Source organism: Rhineura floridana, chromosome 11 (genome assembly GCF_030035675.1).
Source record: "Rhineura floridana isolate rRhiFlo1 chromosome 11, rRhiFlo1.hap2, whole genome shotgun sequence".
NCBI lineage: Eukaryota > Metazoa > Chordata > Lepidosauria > Squamata > Rhineuridae > Rhineura > Rhineura floridana.
This window is the reverse complement of record NC_084490.1, coordinates 39,292,051-39,304,415: the sequence shown is the minus strand read 5'-3', so window position 1 is coordinate 39,304,415 and position 12,365 is coordinate 39,292,051. Positions and strand designations below refer to the sequence as shown.

General features: G+C 45.8%; 1 protein-coding gene across 3 annotated transcripts; it reads right to left on the bottom strand.

The window, feature by feature from the left end:
* Positions 1 to 203: 203 nt before the first annotated feature.
* On the bottom strand, positions 204 to 11,432 carry RUVBL2 (RuvB like AAA ATPase 2). 3 transcript variants are annotated; one of them, XM_061588635.1, is made up of 16 exons: positions 11,324 to 11,432; positions 10,248 to 10,296; positions 9,665 to 9,720; positions 8,796 to 8,937; positions 8,374 to 8,503; positions 7,853 to 7,919; positions 7,602 to 7,708; positions 6,460 to 6,553; positions 5,818 to 5,941; positions 4,306 to 4,400; positions 4,051 to 4,169; positions 3,180 to 3,299; positions 2,924 to 3,053; positions 1,936 to 2,050; positions 913 to 952; positions 204 to 315 (listed from the first exon to the last, which is right to left on the bottom strand). In XM_061588635.1, the coding sequence occupies exons 1-15, from the start codon at positions 11,336 to 11,338 to the stop codon at positions 927 to 929; spliced, it is 1,389 nt and encodes a 462-aa protein (XP_061444619.1). In that variant the 5' UTR covers positions 11,339 to 11,432; the 3' UTR covers positions 204 to 315; positions 913 to 926. The 3 variants fall into 3 exon arrangements, with proteins under 3 accessions (XP_061444619.1, XP_061444618.1, XP_061444617.1); XM_061588634.1 differs by lacking the exon at positions 913 to 952; XM_061588633.1 differs by lacking the exons at positions 204 to 315; positions 913 to 952 and adding an exon at positions 963 to 1,532.
* Between the last annotated feature and the right edge of the window lie 933 nt (positions 11,433 to 12,365).

Below are 12,365 nucleotides of genomic sequence, written 5' to 3'. Positions count from 1 at the left end.
AAAGTTGCACACCAAATAAGGAGGGTTGACAGGAATAAATGCAAAGCTGACTGCTTAGATCTACCTGAGGAAAGCATCATGTTTTTAGTAGGAACCACAGAGCAGGCAGCTTCAAAGAGGCCAAGCAAACTTTAAAAAAGGTTTCTGAAACATCAGGGATCCTTATGCTGCTGCTTCTTGCCCTACCCATTTAAACACAGGGATTCTCCCAAAAGGTTTATTTTACAAAAACATAATAATAAAAGAACAACCATTCATACACACATCTTGAGCTACTCTCAAAAGGCCATCATGATGTGTCCATGGTCTCTCCCTCTGGAAAACAAAAAGCAGAAGTGAGATGGAAGAACATGCCGCCACCCTGCCATCCCCAAGAATCTTGGAGGTCTCTCCCTGCAAGCAAAGATCACCACCCCACCTCTCATGAATTTCGAGAGGCCCCAGTTGTAACCGTTCAAATTAGCAGGACTCCTCTCATGAGATAAACCAGTGGACATGAAGTGGACCCAGTTCGATATAGCAAGCGCATCCTATAGGCTGGAGTGCCATCCTGGCAAAGGCAGCCAGCATCAATCACAAGGTTGTGCACACGCATGTGATAGCTAACTCCTCCCCCAGTCATTGATAGAATGCCGCTTGTTTTGTACTCAATTCGTGCAAGGGTCTAGAAAGCTGTAGAGCAAGGAAGGAAAACCTGTGGTCTTCCAGGGCAAGTACAACCACAAAGCTGCTACAGCAGGCAAGAAATGCAGATTAAAGACTGGCAGGCACCACCACCATTTTTCAAAAGTTACTGTTACATCTCTGCCACACCCCACCCAGAGCAGGTTGCTCGCTAGGCTCTTGGGGGAGAAACTTGTGCTGTGACCTCTGCTTTACAACTAAAAACAAATGCCATTTTACTCTACTCACACTTTCATTATTTTCTACTTGCATATGTCTCTTGCAGGTACTGGAAATAGAGGGTTGGGAGGAATAGGAGGGGGTGAAGAGGAGGCAGACTGTGCTAAGCTGTGCAGAAGAATCAACACTTGAGAGTTCTCATATTTCTCCATCCTCCGCCCTACACTTTTTACACCCATCCCACAGGTTTTCTCTTATTCTGATCCTGTGAAAGTCATCCTGTGCCCTCTAACTACTGCAGCCCACCCTCAGAACTGACTTTCTGGGTCCCCAGCCTTTAGCATAATTTGTCAACACATGCATTACACCAGGATTCAGGAAAACAAAATAAAACCAGGCCTATTCTTGGCCCCTTTTAATTATGAGCAGAATATCATGATCGTTATTCTGGGAAATACAATGGACTTTTCAGTGGATATGGAGACACTGAACATATCCCATGAATAACTTTGCATGCCCAGGCTGGGACTGAACATTTTTGGAAGATTTTTCAGGATGGATAGGAGGCAAAAGTATATACATGAAACTCAAGACTGCACCAAAGACTGCAGCCCCCATGTCAAGTTCTCTTCCTTTTCAGTCAGGCTTGCATGCAGTGTTTTCCCCACTCCTGCACCTCCTCGCTGCCGCTGGTAGGGATTGGGAAAGAACATTCTAAGTCTGGCTAAACATTTTGGGCAGGCAGAGGGTGGGGGAGGAAGAAGAGAACCCAACACATGTCTGCCATTTTTGGCAGAAGCACCACATTGAGCATTGTGAAGTTCCACCCTCACAAACCTGAATACACATCAAAGTATTCACTGGATCACATCAAAACAAGAGTCTAAGAGACTGTTCTGTTTTTGAGAAGTCGTTCTCAACAGCTTTGACCAAAACAGAGCCCTCCATTTTTGCAAGTGCCTCCTGGGTTTTTTTTGTGACAGGAGTCCTATGCTTCAAAAGCTAGAGTGAGAATGGCCGGGCTGTCCCCAAGAGGAGGTGAGCCCAGCTCAGGGAAACTTACAATCCATACCTCCCCCAATCGTCACTTACTGAGTTCATTGAACATGAAGGCATCCTGGTACTCTTTCATGTACTGAGTGGAACGTGACTCATCCAGAAATAGCGAGTACACACGCTTGATGTCATCCACCTGAACCTCTGTGCCCTGTGGATGGGAAGGGGGCAGGTCAGTGTTCCCAGCAGGAGAAGAATGCATAAACCCCAGGACAAGAGAAGTAAAGTTTCACACAACAAGACCTGGAAATCAGAACTGAGGACTCCCAGTTTCCAAACTGTCCTTGCTTTATGCCCCTTAACCCCTCTTCAAGATCTTGGGGGGTCCTGATGAGAGATCCCATTGCTTGTCCAGCTCCCAGCACTTCCCCTTAATACAGCCTTCACCTACCTGGTGCCCTCCAGATGTTTCTGGACTACAGCTCCAAATTGGAAGTGTAATCCAAAACATCTGGAGGGCACCAGGTTGGCGAAGGGTGCCCTAACAGAACCAAGATGTTCTTACTCCCAATTCCAATCCAAGAGCAGACACAACTGGCAATTTGTGACCCTCAGCTTTGGATCACTTTAAGCCACGTGATTTTACGTTACTGTAAACTGTCCCGAGCAGTAGGCATTAGAACAGGTGTGGGGAACCTTTGGCCCTCCAGTCATTGCTGAACTACAACTTCTATCATTCCTGGCCATTGGCCATGCTTGCTGGGGCTGATGAGAGTTATAGTTCAAGCAACATCTGGAGGGCCAAAGGCTCCCCACACCTGCTGTAGAATGGGATAGACATTTTTATAATTGGTAAATAAATACATTTACAGAAAAAGAAGCTCCTGGCATGCATAAACACTAGGGCCCATAGTGTGTGTGTGGGGGGGGGGGTGTTGGGAGTTGCAAAGAAGACTGAGGAAGGAGGTGGGGAGGGAGAAAAAGCAAGGATTTCTTGGCCATTTGACAATGTGAAGCACTGGAACTTTATCCATCTGTTGGAAGCCATTTGACACCAGGGTGCCAGACTAGGGTCAGAGCTCACCTTCCTCTTGCGACACACCAGGTTGGCTGCCGTGATGAGCTGGATGGCATAGCGCAGGGAGGTCTCCAAGCCGATGCGGGTCAGGACTGTGTAGGCATCTTCATTCATCTCAACATCTTCCTCCTCACACCTGCAAGACAGACTGCAGCTCGGAATACAGAAAGCCTTCTCAAGGTGCAGAGGAAGATGCCAGAGCAACAACAACATGGCAGGAGCATCCTTCCAAGGCAGGACCTGCGGCATTCAGCCCACTCACCGGATTTTAAGGATCTGCTTGGTCTCCTTGTCGCTGTAGGGGGAGGTCGAGATGATGAGCATACGATCCAGCAGGTCAATAGGGATGCCGTGGGGGCTCTGGTAGTTGGTGCCACGAATCCTACATTGAAGAGGGCAAACCATGACTGAGACAGCTGAAGGACCACAGTTCCTGCAGTCTGGTGGCAAGGGATCCTCTCTAGATAGCAGGCATACCCTCCCTCTGTGCAGGGCAGGATCCCAGTATCGCTGCCACATTCCACCCAGCTACATAGAACAGTGCCTCCAAAAGCCACAACTTGATACTAACAACTTCTCTTAAGTCTTTCTGTGACTTCATTCGCAACAACTAGCATCTCCATCTCCTCTCCGCAATACACCAGGGCTGGGGTACCTGTGGCACTCCAGATGTTGGTGGACTACATCTCCCAACATCCCTGACCATTGGCCATGCAGGCTGGGGCTGATGGGAGTTGGAGTCCAACAACAGCTGGTAGGCTACAAGTTCCCCAATCCCTACAATACAACATCCCCAACCCACAAGACATCCTCCCACTGTGCCCTTGTCCACCAACACCCTGCACACTTCCTTGACTGCACAGAGAAAAGCCCAGTACAGACTCCTCTGCCAGTGAATAATGATCTGAGCAGGACATTCAGTAGCAAGAGGAAAGCTTTCAGTGCACAGATGCACACGCTAATGATGTGAGAAAGAACATGTGCAGCTATATCATCTGCTCACAGAATTTGGGTCACTGTGAAACAGAACTTTGATCTGCAGCTAATCAACCATGATGGGCACTACCATCCCTGGTGCCCAATTGCCCAGCGATTATTGGGTCAACTCCTGCCCCACGATGAACTCTGCCAACCTGGTGATGCCTCGGTTGGTAGCCATGATGAGGACAGGTGCCATGTCACTCTCCAGGGCCCGGTTCAGGAAGGAGAAGCACTCAATGTCCAGCATGTGGACCTCGTCAATGAATAAAACCTTGAAGGGAAATGGGAAGAAATCAGAAGTTTGCAGGGGAGAAAAGATTAACATCGCCCACCCACACTCAAGCCAGAGTGAAGCTTAGAAGAAGACAGCACGGAGCATGCAATACACCCTCTAAAACAGAACTCACCCCTGGGATCACCTCAGCCTTGCCTTCCTCTCGCCACTCAGCTACCTTGGCATTGATCTGCTCTCGCACTTCGGATTTTATCTCACCTGTGTCACCTGGGAGCAGACACAAGTTTGGGAAGGGAGAGGGAAGGAGCATTAGCTGCTTTTTTGAATATTCAGTTGCTCCCCTATGCAGCTATAATGCCTGAAAAAATGAACAAATGACTCATCTAACTCCAGGACAGACTCTCAAAATTATTATTTTAATACCAGATGAGAGAGAAAGATATGCCCACCCTTTTAGTTGAAAGTACCCTGCATTGGGATATTCACTTCACATTTTAGGCTCTGGTCCCAAGATCACTGTATACAACATCTCAGGCTATTCTGAATGGCAAAAGCATAAAAGAGGTCTTAACGTATTTTTATCCTGCCTTTCATCCAAGGAACTCATACTGACATACATGGTATACTCTCACACATACACACACACACACCACACACATACACTTTATTCAATGTTTTTATTTATGAGGATGATTTACTGCTCCTACTTCCAAAGCATCTTCAGGGGGAAAGTCTCACAATTCCTACATTAATGTGAGCCTTTCACACTGCAGGCACCTTTGACTTGCTCCATCCCAGGCTCAAGCCCTGTAATATCACCTACTGTAAGGAGGCTTACATGGTACCTACAATGTTATCTTTTCAGCACCAGGTGAAGATCTCTTGTTTCCACAGGCTTTTAAAATAAATGTAGCATTTAATTTGCATTGGTTTTATTCTATGTTGCCTGTGGTTGCATTTTTAATTGAATTTTTAATGATGTAATTTTAAGTGAATGATGTTTAAGCTGCCCTAAAAAAGTTTTTTTGAAGAACCAGATATAAAAGTTTGAAAAAACAAAATAAATAATTCCTAAACTCCTTATATTATAATTCTTATAATTCAAATATCTTTTGAAAAGATTTTAAAAATAAAAATACTTGTCTTATAATTTATCTTTCACCATATTGGACTGTTGCAGACTGTCTTTCATACTGGTTTGTGTGAAAAAAAATTACAAAGGCTCACTGTTGTTATATGGCTTCAAGTTGATTATGACTTATGGCGACCCTATGAATCAGCGACCTCCAGTAGTATCTGTTATAAACCACCCTGTTCAGATCTTGTAAGTTCAGGTCTGTGGCTTCCTTTATGGAATCCATCCATCTCTTGTTTGGCCTTCCTCTTTTTCTACTCCCTTCTGTTTTTCCCAGCATTATTGTCTCTTCTAGTGAATCATGTCTTCTCATGATGTGTCCAAAGTATGATAACCTCAGTTTCATCATTCTAGCTTCTAGTGACAGTTCTGGTTTAATTTGTTCTAACCCCCAATTATTTGTCTTTTTCACAGTCCACGGTATGCGCAAAGTCTCACTACCCTACATAAAAAGAGATGATGAACTGCTACATTAAGAATGAGAACCCTCCAAGTATAGGTTTCCAGTGCACTACTTCCACTTCCCTCCGTCCCTCCCTATCATCATACCAGAGAAGAGTGCAAGGAAGCCCTGCGTGCGACTGTTGATGACATCAATTTCATGTAGCGAGACAGTGTGCACTACTTCCTTGCGCTTCTGCAGCTCTCCGTCAGGGCATTGCACAAACTTTGTCTGGTACAAAAAATACAGGCAGTTAAAGACCTGGATGCTGCCCAGCCCAGCCCCATTAATCTTTGAGCTTGGGGCAGAAAGCACTTGCAGAATGGGTACGTATGAAGCTGCCTTCTGCTGAATCAGACCACAGGTTCATCTAGATCAGCAGTATCTACTCTGACCAGCAGCAACTCTAGAAGGGCCCTCCAGGTGTTGCTGGACTCCAACTCCCATCAGCCCTCACCAGCATGGCCAAAGGTAATGGATGGCGGGAGTTGTAGGGCCACAGGTTCCACATTCCTGCTGCATGGGCTAGGTCTTTCCTAGTCCAACTGCCCAAGATTCTTTTACCTGGAGATATTGGGAGTGGAACTGGAGAGCTTCTGCAGGCAACGCAGGTGCTCCGCTGCTGAGCTATGGCCTGTAATGACTGCAAAGATCACACCGTGGAAGCTGCAATCCATTTCCCTTCCCCAGCTGAGCCTTGGGCTCTATGTAACCACACTCATTTGTGCCTCTCACCCCCATGGCATTACCTGTGAACCCATGGCATCATAGTCTCGTGCCCGGGTAAAGGAGCGTCCTAGTTTGGTGATCTTCCCCGTCGCTTTGTCAATGGTAATGACATCCCTGTAGAAACAGAAAGAAGGAATCATTAGGATTGGGCCCTACCATTTGGCTCTGGGTGGAAGACACTTTACAAAAAAACCACCCACCCATGATCGCTTCAGGAGAGTGAGCTAATTTCCCTTTTCTACCCACACCTGAAACAAGAGTTAAAGAATGCTTAGAAGAGTAGGTCTTCTTTCTTCATGCTTATGGATGGCGAGAAACCTACCCTACACTAATTAGGTTTCAACAAATCCACCAGCCAGGACAATTATGGCAACAGGCCCTCCCTGCTCTGGTGAGGAAATGCAGTGATAGCAAGGCTTTTTTTTTTACTATTGTTTGTGATGAAATTCAAAAGGTATGGAGATAGAGGAAGCTGAATCTAGTCACTGTTCAGCATGCATAAAACCTGAGCTGCATAGCTTCATCAAACACTATCTGTGTTGATAAATTCATTTGATATCATTGCACTATTATGGTGGAATTGGACTTCGCAGCTGGCAACTGGAAATGAATACTTGGCTACCAAGCTGAGCCATAATTTATTCTGTTATAGAGAAATATCGCTATATGTGCATTCTGTAAAATAGCCAACACCTTTAGAGGTTTTTTGTGGGTTTTTGGGACAAGACATAGACTGTTGGACTTCAGGCCTTCCCAAGCAATGCTATCTCTTAGCCCACTTTCAGGTAATGGCCTGCCACCTGCTCCTCTTCTTGACTCACCCCCATCCCCACAAACCTCAGATACATTGCAGTGACAAGTCGACTCTTGACATGTCACACACATCCCCATAAACAAGCCATCCACGATGGATCACCAGGTCTTCTTAAAGCTTCCCGTATGCCATTCCCCAACAATGTTTATTTTCACCACTCCTTCAGCATTAGACTCTGTGGACCTTCCTCATCTGGACCTTTCCTGCTTCAATTTATCACCGGTGCGCTTCCCAGTTGCCCACAGGAACCAGTAATCTCGGCTTCCTCCACTGATATCAGACAGAACAAGAGCCCAAACTCTCTGCACCCTTCCCCACTCCCCACCTGTGCACCCAACCCTGGCTCACCCAGCCTGCACTTTCTCCTTGGTCAGTGACTCGATCATCTTGGTGCCCAAGTCATAGATGGTCTCCATCTCGGTTGTCTTCAAGGTCAGCTTCCCCACCTTAGCACCCTGCAACAGGGAGGAGACAATCAACAACCTCCAGTGCTTGCTACCTTGATAAATAGGCTGCATCACACAGCGCCATCGTCACTGGGCAAATGGACCATGGGCAGCCCACCATCTTCCCCACATGACACTCCACCCTCAACTCACAGTGCCAGTTGCTGGGCGATCTATTTGGATCTCCACCACTTCACCTTCAATTATTTCTGTTTCCTCCCTGCAAGAATAACAGGATAAAACTGGTCTCTGCAGATAAGAAGGTAGAATGCGGAATACTCTCCCATCAGAGTCCCCTCTCACAACTGGTGGAAATATAATTTCAAAACCAGTCAAGGAATCCATAAGCCCTGCTTCTCTGTGAATTCCCACTCCTCAGCCAGGGAATGCAAGACTCTGTACTCTTTTTTAAAAGAAATGTTATATCACATTATCAGTTAAGACAGCATGAAAAGCCACATACAAAATATTACAAAAGCCAAAGAGTAAAATAAATCAACAAGCATGTTACTGCCCAATTTCCCACAATTGCCTAGTTTGTCAAAGTTTCCTAAAATCCTTATTGTTGATTCCCTTCGCTTCAATTTTAATCTTCTAGGGCCCAGTCTCAACTTCCTGTTCTAGAACCCCAATCTACCCCAAAGGAAACAAAAGGCCTCCAGCAGGCTTCTCACTTGATGCGGACACCAATGGAGCGCCGGAAGGCCTGTGTCAGTGCCTCGGTCTTGCTCATCTCCAAGGAGAAGATCTCACTGCCGGCAATGGCTGTGAAAGGCGTGTCAAGGCCCAGTGCCTGTGCCATTCCTGAGACAGAGGAAATATCGATTGATTGATTGCATTTATATGCTGCCTCATAGCCGAAGCTCCCTGGGCAGTTTACAACAATTAAAAAAATTAAAAGCAAGAAATGACAGCTTAGTTATGACACAGGTGAGAGAATTAGGCAAGAGTCCCAGGCGTGTCTTGACCCAGTGATACAGGAGCCCAGCAACTCAAGAGAAAGGAACCACAAAGTAGGAGACCTTTAAGCTTGTACAGATATCCCTACATAAACTATCAGCAGACCTCTTATGGTTTCCAGCATCTTCCCCCTTACCCATGGCAATGGCAGTTTTCCCTGTGCCTGGCTGACCAGCAATCAGGACAGCCCGGCCAGCAATTTTGCCCTCCTTGATCATCTCCAAGATCACGCCAGCAGCTCGACGGGCAGCCAATTGGCCTACCATGCCCTGGGACACCTAGCCAGCCGGGGGAGAAAACACAGTGAAGAAACAGGAAAACCAAAGTGTCCCACATTTTTGTTCTTTCTTCATTTCCACACTCACAGGCACATATTCCTCTCAAATGTATACTCCCCACCTACCCTGTCCCCTCTCATTCCCACTCTGTAATATCCCCTAGTTATTCATCTTTTTACTTTACCTTGCCCTCCCTGTAAATTCACAAATATATCACATAGCTACGTAAAGGCTTATGAACCTTACATTAACATCTGTCGTTTTTGTTCTAGCTACTTGTATTCAGAGTTTCTTCTCTCCCCCTCTCCATCTTTCCCTCCTACATAGATAATGGAGAGGAAATTAGCAAATCTGTGTATTTCAGATGTTGGTAAATCTTCTACTTTCAATAGCAAGTGCCTGGACCAAAGACATAGCAGAGTGAAGGTGTACAAATTAAAAACCAGGAAGATTTAACACTTCCAACCTTGTCTACCATCTACTTGTGGATGTTCAAGTGATTGCAAAGAACAGATGCTTCAGATTTTTACATGTGTAGAAAAGCTCCCTTATATTATACAAGCAATCCCAAATATAAGCCTCTCTACACACACAGGTGCACACAAACAGTCTTCTGCTTGTATACATACTGAAAGCTCCAAGTACTCAATTTTTTCTCATTTGATCAGGTTTTACCATTATACATATGCACCAATCCCACAACTCCCCAAAAACTTTCTCCAGATACCTGTCTGGGTTCCAACGTATCATCTAAGCCAAGCCCTCTAATGTGGGAGTGGGCACCTACAGGACAGACAGACAGACAATTTAGAAGGTCATTGAGCCACAAACTCATCTACCCTTGCTCTGCCCCTGATCAAGTGTTCTTTTTAAGGTATCCATTTCCATGGAGAGAGCAGCATAATCTACAATAAGGGACTTGACGAGACGTCTCTGGACATTTGCCTGAACACATGAAAGTTAAAAGCACAGAGTGAGCCCCAATGTTGCTGTACATGGGGGCTCCAATCAGTTGAGCAAAGCACTTCTATACACATTCAACTGAACATAAGAACATGCTTAGAAAGGCCTCTGTGCAACTTGGAATCCTGATAAGGCAGGGTTTCCAATTGCATGAAGGCTTCTAAGCATGTTTGGTGAAGTGTGCAAAGCCCCCTTCAGACCTTCACACTCAATGTGCATGCCCCCATCCCTTTACACACCTTTAACCTGCACATGCATACACTTTTAACCTTCATGTGTTCAAATACCTGAAGAGGCCTATTGGCATATGGGGGAGAATGGATGCTAACCCAGGACAAGGAACTCACCAATTCGTTCAATCCGGGTGACATCCCGAACTTCAGGGACCTTAGTAGCCTGAAGAAGGAGAGAATTTCGTGAGACTTACCCAGATTCAAATGTAAACTGACATGTTTTGGAGAGATTTACACTATGATTCACGTCTACAGTTAAGTCATGCAACTGGGCATGTTGGAAAGAAGCCAAAGAGAAAATCACAACTCCCTGCTCCATATCCCTTTCAAACCAATAGGAAACACCATGTTGGTATATCAGACCTTACATGACACATGTGACATAAGAATCTTGGCTGGTTCACATGTGTCCTTGATATCCAAAGCCCATTGTGCAAAATGAGTGATTACAAATCAAAACACAAACTTGCTAATTGCAATGTGGCACTCCAATCTGAAGATGTTTACCACAAAATCAGTTCACACATTTGAATGAGAGTTCCCAAGTGCTGAATACAGAGAAAGACAAAATCATAAAACTGTAAAAAAATAACATTTGTGTGCTCATTTACAAGATTTGCATGAGAGTCAGCACTTAACAGCAGCATAGTGGTTGCAGTAGGGGGGGGGAACTAAGTTTAAATCCCCCATTCAACCATGAAACTCACTGCATGATCCTGGGAGAGCCTGTCTCAGATTAATCTACTTCACTGGGTTGTTAAGAGGGTAAATTTGGGGAAGGTGGATGTATGCCACCCTGAGCTCCTTGGAGGAAAACCGGGCGGGGGGGGGATACACGAAATAAGACAGTTCTGTTTGGAGTAGGGATGGGAGACCTGTGGCCCTCCAGATCTTGGTGGACTACTACTCCCACCATCCCTAACCACTAGCTAAGCTGGTTTGGACTAATGGGAGTTGGAGTCTAACAACTTTTGGAGACCCACACAGATTTCCCCATCCCTGAAATATGAACGATGAAGTGTCGGAGACAGCGACCACGCATCGCACTGAGGAAAATAGAGCGGGGGGGGAGGACTCTCTAGACCTCCCTCCTCAAAAGTTCCGAAGAGGCCAGACGATTCACATCGTGTGCATGGTGGTGGGGATTAATCCGGGTCTTTTTCTGGAACAGAAACGAGGTTGTCGCTCACCGCGGCTGTTGCCATGCTGCTGCTCCACTCTCGCGCCGTCTCTAAGCACCAGCCTCCCCAACAGCTTCAGGAGACTGGGAGAGGAAGCCGGAAACAGGAAGCAGACCTAGTGAACGGGTACGCTCTAGTTGACCTCTATTATCGTTCCGTACTCCGGCCCGTTCCTCCCTCCTTCGAGGCTCCCTTATGCCAGCCTTCCCCAATCTGGTGCCCTCCAAAAGTTTTGGATTACAGGTCCGATGGCCGTGCTGGCTGGAGCCGATGAGAGTTGTAGTCCAAAACATCTGGAGGATACAAGTCACGATCAACTCATCCTCCGATAACCTCATGTTTAGAACTCCTTCCATGCATATCTTGCCCCAGAGACACAGTTCAGTTCCTGCTCCCGACACATTTTATTCACGCTGCCATAAGAACATCGCACTATCGATTCAGTGATACAGCTAGTTTTACTGAACAGGGGACGGGGAATCGGAGGATGGAAGAGATTTCATATGGGGAGTTTGGTTCGTAGCTCAAGAACATGGGTCTTTTTCGCTCTTGAACAATTCTAATTGTTGTCTACCTGCAAACACCTCCAGTGCAGGGCATGCTGTTTTCTACTTTTCTTGTATGTAAGACAAATATATAACCTACATACATTTAATTTTGAGTTTCAATTCCAGTAGACGTTGTTGCGTTTATCTGCAGCACAGCAGAAAACTAGAGGCTGCAGTGTGATGTGTATTCCCACAATGGGCTGTGCTAAATGGAAACTGTATTTTGAACATATTTTCTCTGTCTCAGTTAAATGGAGAAAATAGCTGACAATTCTTATGTAACTGGCTGGCTTTGTAACTGCTTTGTGCATTTCCCAGGATCCAGAGGGACCCTGCAAGGATTATTGTTTCCCCAAAGTTTCATATTCCTCTGTAGAACGTCGCCTTCTGAGAATTTATGGCTACTCCACTCCGGCAGACAAACATTCCCTCTTTGAGATAAAAATGACCTCTTTCATCCCTATCTTTACAGCCGTTGGCTTCTGTTCTATTTATTTGTTAAG